This window comes from Chanos chanos, chromosome 13, assembly GCF_902362185.1.
Source record: "Chanos chanos chromosome 13, fChaCha1.1, whole genome shotgun sequence".
In the NCBI taxonomy this organism is placed as follows: domain Eukaryota; kingdom Metazoa; phylum Chordata; class Actinopteri; order Gonorynchiformes; family Chanidae; genus Chanos; species Chanos chanos.
In genome coordinates this window covers 15721988-15731191 of record NC_044507.1, presented here as the reverse complement: position 1 = coordinate 15731191, position 9204 = coordinate 15721988, and the positions used below count along the sequence as shown (strand labels likewise).

General features: G+C 37.3%; 1 protein-coding gene and 1 pseudogene across 1 annotated transcript; both read left to right on the top strand.

Annotated features, from left to right (window-relative positions):
• Positions 1 to 435: 435 nt before the first annotated feature.
• On the top strand, positions 436 to 2731 carry LOC115827028 (immunoglobulin lambda-1 light chain-like). Its single transcript, XM_030790980.1, has 3 exons — positions 436 to 481; positions 570 to 895; positions 2410 to 2731. Exons 1-3 carry the CDS (start codon positions 442 to 444, stop codon positions 2728 to 2730), a joined length of 687 nt encoding a protein of 228 aa, XP_030646840.1. The 5' UTR covers positions 436 to 441; the 3' UTR covers position 2731.
• Positions 2732 to 4969: 2238 nt separating this feature from the next.
• On the top strand, positions 4970 to 7646 carry LOC115826026 (immunoglobulin lambda-1 light chain-like; annotated as a pseudogene).
• The last annotated feature ends 1558 nt before the right edge of the window (positions 7647 to 9204 follow it).

Here is a 9204-nt window from a genome sequence, read left to right as displayed (position 1 = left end):
TGAGCGATCTGCACATGCATCCAGAGTCTCCTTCAGTTCATGACAATATGTCAGTGCAACAAAACATGTACAGTATATTTGTGGAATCTCAGCATAGTTACTGGTATGTCTTTCCCCACACACTTTGTAATCTTTGAACTCTCAGCAGTTTTTAGCAGTGAATATGTGTAGTTTGCTGTTTAAGTGAAGAGATTTAACTGTTTGTTTGTCGATTGCTTCAATGGCCTGGTAATGGGTGCCATTTCAGATGTCACACCTCAAGAGCCATAAATTCATACATCCTTAATTATGCCTCATGTACGGATTTCAGTCATCTACAAGGCTGTTATACAAAGCCCCTCCCACATCATGTTCGGCTTCTTTAAGAGAGGCTTTGTCACTCTCTCCTCTCCTCACATTCAAACTCAACTGGAGGAACCATTCACTCCACACACTGACAACATGCTGGGGACTCTCTGTACTCTCATCACTGCTCTGTCATGTAAGAATTCTCTAGGAGATCTTTATTTGTATTTAATGAGTGGATGAATTGTCTTTAATGAACACTGTATGTCTGATTTGATGTTTAGGTGCCAGTGGTGTGATTGTGGTGACACAGAAGCCTCCTGTTCTCACAGTGAGTAAAGGACAGACAGCCACTATGGACTGTAATCTGGGGACTGTTACTAATGCTGTGGCAGCGTGGCATAAACAGGTTCCAGGATCAGCTCCTCAGCATGTGCTAAGAGATTATCATAGCTGGAGCTCTCCCAGCTATGGCTCTGGCTTCTCCTTTCCCAAATTCACATCAAAGCACTCATCCCAATCAGATTACAGTCTGATCATTAATAATGTGGAGGTGGGAGACTCTGCAGTGTATTACTGTCAGACATGGGACGGCTCTGGTAAGGAGGCCGTATCACAGTGATTCACACCACGACAAAAACCTCCTCACTGCTCACATTCACTTCTGCTTCTTCAGTCGACTTTGTTGCACAAGAAAGTGCATAAAACTAGTGTGGTGCCCTTTTCCCACAAGGAAAAAATTGCAATACAGTCGTAAGGAATGAAATATAGTCAATGCCTTATTCATTACTTATACTCAGAGCAGGGCGACTTAAAATTTTTGGTTTCTATCCAATCTAAACAGTCAGATGTAGCCCAGTTATGACTAAAATAAATATTTTTCAAAAACTACTGGATTAATCCAGTTTTATGTAAGTTTTAAGAGATGTTGTAAGTGATTGATTGATGCGCTCAACAAATCTATCTTGTGCACACATGCACATGTTCTCTTTTCTTTCCCTGTGCTTTTTATTACTTCATCTCTTTGGGACATGTCATCACACATCTGAAGGGGAAACTTACAAGCAGTAAACTGTTATCTCTATTGGTCAATACAGTATCAGATGAGATCATTATTATCATTATACATGGTTCGTAACGTTTTATTCATAATTGTCATGTGCCAGAGGATGATCACTCAGACACCTGTATGATTCACTGTCACAAATGGGGACAGAGTCCCCTATAAATGTAATGTTATCCAAGGTCAGGTGTATGAACACTTGCAAAGAAAACTTCCTATGTACTTACAAAGGTTTTAACATGGCTGATGATCTCTGAACTACGGGTCAAATGCTCTCCCCAAATTAAACCTTTCACAAAAAAAACCTTATAGACCATAATCTGATCATTGGTAAAGTGGAACAGGGAGATTTTGCAAAACAATTCATAAGGCATCTCTGGTCAGCAGTATGTGTCTTGGTGAGTCATATAACAACCGTTTTTCCAATTATTTATCTCATAGCTGTCACCTGTCAATGTGAGAAGAATATGAGGTACAAAAGACAGACTGAGATCATAATTACATTAATGACATGTAAGAGAAGAGTAAAAGAGGGTCTATTGGAGTTTGATGTCTCTGTGTGGATCATGGACACCAGAGGAGAAAGTGATCAGCTGAAGTGAAGCAGAAGTTTCACTTTCACTCAGAATTTCAAATCTAAAACTGCATAGAAGCTTTGTGAACACTTGTAGTAAAAATTGTATGAAAACACATCTACATTACCTGGATTAGACAACTGAAGAAAAAAAAAATCACTGAACAGAATTGTTTGTCAGGATTTTGTAGTTTTATGACATTTGAACTCTGAGGACTGAGTTATAGAATATTATTCCTCCATATCAGGTTTCCTAACTGGTATGAAATCTGAGCTGTGTTCTTCCCTCCTGTATACATATTAATGATCAGCAATACAAACTATCGGTCTGATCTTGATAAAAACATTCAATCAATGTTTATCTCTATACATTAAATGAAACTGATCTTTAGAGTAATGCAGTAAGTCAATGATTGTAATTGACTTCTTAAAAGATTTCAATTTGATTTTTGTAAATCTTTTTTTTCTGATTCCTGTCTCTGTACAGACTGTCCTCCCAGCTCCTGTTCTCACTCTCTTCCCTCCATCCAGTGAGGAGCTGAAGTCAGACAAGGTCACTCTGGTTTGTGTGGCTAATGACCTCTCTGTGGGTTTTGCTGATGTCAGTTGGACAGTGAGTGGGAAATCAGTCACTGATGGAGTTTTCACCAGTTCTGCTGAAAAACAGAGCAACCACAAATTCAAAGTGAGCAGTTATTTGAGCCTTCCAACCTCGGAGTGGGAGAGTGACAAGGAGGTTTCATGTCAAATGTCAGTTGGATCCAAATCCTCTGAGAAGAAGATAAAGAAGTCTGACTGCAGTAACTGAAGTGACATGAAATGAGAAATGTTTCTGATTCTGTTTTGGTTTCTTCTTAATTGAGAAACAATATTACTTGCTCAACAATGCTTTAAGGTTTAATGTTTTTCCATCTTTGAAATATTTGAAATAACATTTCTCTAAGTGTTGTGTGTTTCATTGTGTTTTAATGAAATTCATACAAAATAAACAAATATTTCTGCAAATTAACTGTGTAGATTTTTATGAATAATACTTAACTGTGGGTCATTACCTTTTTCTAAAATAAAAAGAATAATAAACATGATTGCGATGATTGTGAAAAGGATCCACACACTCTGTTTCAGTTCCAGCCTTTTCAGTTCCATTTTTTCACTGCCACGTTGAGCAACAAGCACAAAAATTAAAAAAAAAAAAAATCCATGAAATTAAAGTTTGACAATGTAATACCATTGAATTGAAGGGGGCTCTTGCCTTACAGTTATGTGAGTGACCATAAGAGGGCACTGGAGAACCTGAAAGAAGAGATTTTCTTAGTTAATTTGAGAGAAATGTCTGTTACATCCGCATGGCTGGTCCGCTCTTACCCAGGATGCACCTGCAGGTTTTGAGCAGAGTAATTTTAGCTGTATGTAAATGATGAGGTTATTGTTTGTCTCTCAGGATGAACAGGGACACACCCAGTCAGATCACGGCCCTGTGACTCTGAGGAGATCATGACTCAGTACTGGCATCCATTTTATCACTCTCTCATTCACCGTTAAATGACAGGATGTTGTTGAAGAAATTACTCACCACAATAAATGATCTGTAAATGAAATGTCTGTACAAAGTACATGCGATTTCTGACCAAAGTAAAGAATACAATTTTGTTTAGTTTATCAACTTAAAGTAACTTATACAGTACATGGATTCAAATGAACATTTGTTAATTAATTTACACTTTTCCTAACTTCATGGGGGAAATATTCGACTGATTCTATTTAAGGTTATGAGTACATACTCATACATGATAATATGTGTGTGATCTTCTGATTGGCACATTTAATAGCTCCTCCCTCTAGATGTCAAAATGTGCTCTGATAGAACCATCCCACTGTCTGTCTTCTCTTCATCCTCAAATCTGAATTGATCATCTCTAAGTGAGACAGTAAGAGCTCTTTGAACCAGACTCTGCTAACATATTGGGGACGCTCCTCACTCTTGTCACTGCTATGTAATGTAAGATGAGGTCAACGTTTTGATGTTTCAGCTTTGTCAGGAAGCATTATAAACAAACAAACAATATTTATGCCTTCAAAGTGGCCTTTATGCATGTTAGAAATAATACTTGTGAAATTGTTCTTATCTTATCTGGCTCACTGGTGTGATTGTGGTGACACAGAAGCCTCCTGTTCTCACAGAGAGTGAAGGACAGACAGTCACTATGGACTGTAATCTGGGGACTGTTACTGATGCTGAGGTGCTGTGGTATAAACAGCTTACAGTAGGAATTACTGTTTGTGCTAAGATTGTATCATAGCTGGAGCACTGCTGTATATGGCTCTAGCTTCTCTTCTTCTAAATTCACCTTGAAACATTCATCCCAATCAGATTACAGTCTGATCATTAATAATGTGGAGGTGGGAGACTCTGCAGTGTATTACTGTCAGACATATGGCAGCTCTGCTAAAGAGAACGTATTACAGTGAAATACACCATGACAAAAACCTCCTCACTGGTCACCTTCACTTCTGCTTTTAGATGATTTGAGAGAAAACATTCACTGCTGTCAGAAAAAATGTTTGACTCTGTATTGACCAACATGTTCATATGCAGTGTGAAGTAATTAATTCTCCCATTGTTGTCTGCCCACTCAGTTCAAAATAGTATCTCCTCTCTAAATGACCAGTAAATAAAATATAACTCGTTTACATTTGACACAGACTGTCTTGGTTACTCTGACAAATTTTGCTGTCCAGTTGTTCTTTGTTTTAATGGTGTAGTGGGGGGTTCCACATTCCTCTAAGTTATTTTTTCTTCGGTCTACAGCAGATGTCAGACCTCACGAAACCAGTCTGTTCAGAGCCATCAGTTTATGCTTTCTGGATTACATTTTGTGGGTAGACATCAGTTTTCTGCAAAATACAGAGAAGAAATGGTGAAAATGTTTGGCTGATGAAGCCCCTCCCACATCATGTTTGGCTTCTTTAAGAAAGGCTTTGTCACTCTCTCCTCTCTTCACATTCAAACTCAACTGGAGGATCCATTCACTCCACACACTGACAACATGCTGGGGACTCTCTGTACTCTCATCACTGCTCTGTCATGTAAGAATTCTCTAGAAGACATTTGTTTGTTTTTGATGAGTGAATGGTCTTTAATGAAGACTGTATTTCTGATTTGATGTTTAGGTGCCAGTGGTGTGACTGTGGTGACACAGAAGCCTCCTGTTCTTACAGTGAGTAAAGGACAGACGGTCACTATGGACTGTAATCTGGGGACTGTTACGGGTAGTTCTGCACGTTGGTATAAACAGGTTCCAGGATCAGTTCCTCAGTATGTGTTAAGTAATGATCATAGCTGGAGCTCTCCTAGTTATGGCTCTGGCTTCTCCTCTCCTAAATTCACATCAAAGCACTCATCCCAATCAGATTACAGTCTGATTATTAATAATGTGGAGGTGGGAGACTCTGCAGTGTATTACTGTCACACATGGGACAGCTCTGCTTCTGAGTACGTATCACAGTGATTCACACCATGACAAAAACCTCCTCACTGCTCACATTCACTTCTGCTTTTTCAGTCGACTTTGTTGCGGATGAAAGTGCATAAAACTAATGTGGTGCCTTTTCCCACAAGGAGAAAAGTACAATAGAGTTGTAAGGAATGAAATATAATCAGTACCTTATTCATTACTTATACTCAGAGCAGGGAGACTTAAAGTTTCTGGTTTCTATTCAATCTAAATAGTCAAATGTAGTAGAGTTATGACTAAAAGAAATGTTCTTCAAAAACTAATGAATTAATCCAGTTTTATGTAAGTTTCAAGAGCTGTTGTAAGTAATGGATAGATACGCTCAACAAATCTATCTTGTGCTCACATTCACGTTTTCTTTTCTTTCCATGTGCTTTTTATTACTTCATCTCTATGGGACATGACTGTTTATGTCATCACACAGCTGAAAGGGAAACTTACAAGCTGTAAACTGTTATCTCTATTGGTCAATAGAGTATCAGAGGTGATAATTACTAATATTTGTTTTTATACATAGTTCTTGACACTCTATTCACAATTATGTGCCAGAGGACGATCACTCAGACACCTGTATGATTCACTGTCACAAATGGGGACAGAGTCCCCTATAAATGTAATGTTATCCAAGGTCAGGTGTATGAACGCTTGCAAAGAAAACTTTCCTGTATACTTACAAAGGTTTTAACATGGCTGGAGATCTATGTACTATAGGTCAAATGCTCTCCCCAAATTAAACCTTTCACAAATAAAACCCTTATAGACCATAATCTGATCATTGGTAAAGTGGAACAGGGAGATTTTGCAAAACAATTCATATGGAATCTCTGGTCAGCAGTATTTGTCTTGGTGAGTAATATAAGAACAGTTTTTCCAATTATTTATCTCATAGCTGTCACCTGTCAATGTGAGAAGAATATGAGGCACACAAGTCACACTGGGATTAGCATTACATTAATGACATGTAAGAGAAGAGTAAAAGAGGGTCTATTGGAGTTTGATCTCTCTGTATGGATCATGGACACCAGAGGAGAAAGTGATCAGCTGAAGCAGAAGTTTCACTTTCACTCCTCTTCCATCTGTAACTGGGGAGGTTTTTGTACGAGTGAAGATATGAAGTGAATCACTGTGGTATTCGGCCAAGGAACAAAACTCATAGTCACTGGTAAGAAACTTTTCTTTATCCTTTAACAATAACAGTGTCCAAAATTCTCATGACTCTTTCATAACATTTAGATAAAAGTCATTCTTACCATTAAATTCATATGAGCTGAACTGCAGTTTTTGAATGAATTCTACTGTTGCAGACAATGTTTGATATTGCTGAAACATGTTAAAGCTGTTCATAAACTAAAATGTATTGCATTGTTGTGGAGTCCTCGATTAACTATTTCATTATCAATATTTGGAGATGAGATTTTACAAATTTGAAGATCAGAATTTAAAATCTAAAACTGCAGAGAAGCTTCATGAACACTTGTAGTAAAAATTGTATGAAAACACATTTACATTATCTGGATTAGACAACTGCAAAAAAAATAAATATATATATATATGTATATCACTGAACAGAATTGTTTGTTGGAATATTTTGTAGTTTTATGACATCTGAACTCTTAGGACTGAGGGCTAGAATATTATTCCTCCATATCAGGTTTCCTAATTGGTATGAAATCTGAGCTGTGTTCTTCCCTCCTGTATACATATTAATGATCAGCAATAGAAACTATTAGTCTAGTCGTGATAAATACATTCAATCAATGTTTATCTCTATACATTAAATGAAACTGATTTTTAAAGTAATGCAGTAAGTCAATGAATTTAATTGACTTCTTAAAAGATTTAAATTTGATTTTTGTAAATCTTTTTTTAAATTTCTGTCTCTGTACAGACTGTCCTCCCAGCTCCTGTTCTGACTCTCTTCCCTCCATCCAGTGAGGCGCTGAAGTCAGACAAGGTCACTCTGGTTTGTGTGGCTAATGACCTCTCTGTGGATTTTGCTGATGTCAGTTGGACAGTGAGTGGGAAATCAGTCACTGATGGAGTTTTCACCAGTTCTGTTGAGAAACAGAGCAACCACAAATTCAAAGTCAGCAGTTATTTGAGTCTTCCAACCTCTGAGTGAGAGAGTGACAAGGAGGTTTCATGTCAAATGTCAGTTGGATCAAAATCCTCTGAGAAGAAGATAAAGAAGTCTGACTGCAGTAACTGAAGTGACATGAAATGAGAAATGTTTCTGATTCTGTTTTTTGTTTTTTCTTAAGGAAGAAACAATATTGCTTGCTCAACAATGCTTTGAGGTTTACTTTTTTCCATCTTTGAAATATTTGAAATAACATTTCTTTTCAGTTTTCTCTAAGTGTTGTGTTTCGTTGTGTTTTAATGAAATTATTAAAAATAAACAAACATTACTGCAAATTAACTGTGTAGATTTTTATGATTAATACCTAACTGTGGGTCAGTTCCTTTTTCTGAAATAAAAAGAATAATAAACATGATTGCGATGATTGTGAAAAGAATCCACACACTCTGTTTCAGTTTCAGCCTTGGAACCATGTATTTTTTTGACTGACACTTTAAGTAACAAGCACAAAAGTTAAAATACAAATCTGTGAAATTAAAGTTTGACCATGCAATAAGTTAATTTGAGAGAGATGCCTGTTACATCCACGTAGCTGGTCTGCTCTTAGCCAGGATGCACCTGCAGGTTGATCAGAGTAATTTTAGCTGTATGTAATGATGAGGTTTTAGCTGTATGTAATGATGAGGTTATTGTTTCTCTCTCAGGATGAACAGGGACACACTCAGTCTGGTTATGGCCTTGTGTCTCTGAGGAGATCATGACTCAGAACTGTCATCCATTTTATAACCTTCTCATTCACAGTCATTGTGTGTCAGTTTCCTCAATATAAAGTCCATGGTAAATGATTTTTGATACTTACTTTGCAAAATAGGCAAGAAACATGTGTAATTGTCTGTTCTATTTATTCCGCTGAGTTGAACTTCGATTTAGAGGCACAGAACTAAGGAACCCAGCTTACTTACTGATTAATAAAAAATTGCATATAAATGTTTTTGAAGAAAATACTCCACATCAGTCCAAATTTCTGTGACAAGAAAAACTATTACACTGAATTTATTTGAAGGTGCAATTTCATAGTCAGGCATGTTGACAAATGTGATGTTCTGATTGGCACATTTTTAAAGCTCCACCCTCTGGATATCCTGATATGTCTCTTATAGGACAATGGTGCTGTCTCTCTTCTCTTCATTCTTCAATACTGATCTTCTCTCAACAGGACAGTAAGAGCTCTTTAGACCACGTTCTGCTAAGATGTTGGGAACACTCTGCACTCTGGTCACTGCAATGACATGTAAGACGCAATCAAATGTTTAACATTTCATTTGTTTAGCACTGTACGACAAAATACAAGAATAAGCTGTTATAGCAGTCTTTAATATTACATTAGATTATAAAACACAAGTTATGTTCTCAGGTGTCAGTGGTGTGACTGTGGTGACACAGAAGCCTCCTGTTCTCACAGTGAGTAAAGGACAGACGGCCACTATGGACTGTAATCTGGGGACTGTTACTGATAGTGCTGCACGATGGTATAAACAGGTTCCAGGAGGAATTCCTCAGTTCATTCTATACTTTTACCATCCTAACAGTTCCCCTACATATGGCTCTGGCTTCTCAGCTCCTAAATTTAACTCAAATCATAAAACTAAGTCTGATTATACTCTGATGATCAGTAATGTGGAAGTGG

Excerpts from the sequence above, each read along its gene's own strand:
- LOC115827028 (XM_030790980.1), top strand. The coding sequence starts at position 442 with ATGCTGGGGACTCTCTGTACTCTCATCACTGCTCTGTCAT. Across the intron at positions 482-569 it reads TCTCATCACTGCTCTGTCAT|GTGCCAGTGGTGTGATTGTG; the intron begins GTAAGAATTCTC and ends TTTGATGTTTAG. Across the intron at positions 896-2,409 it reads ACGGCTCTGGTAAGGAGGCC|ACTGTCCTCCCAGCTCCTGT; the intron begins GTATCACAGTGA and ends GTCTCTGTACAG.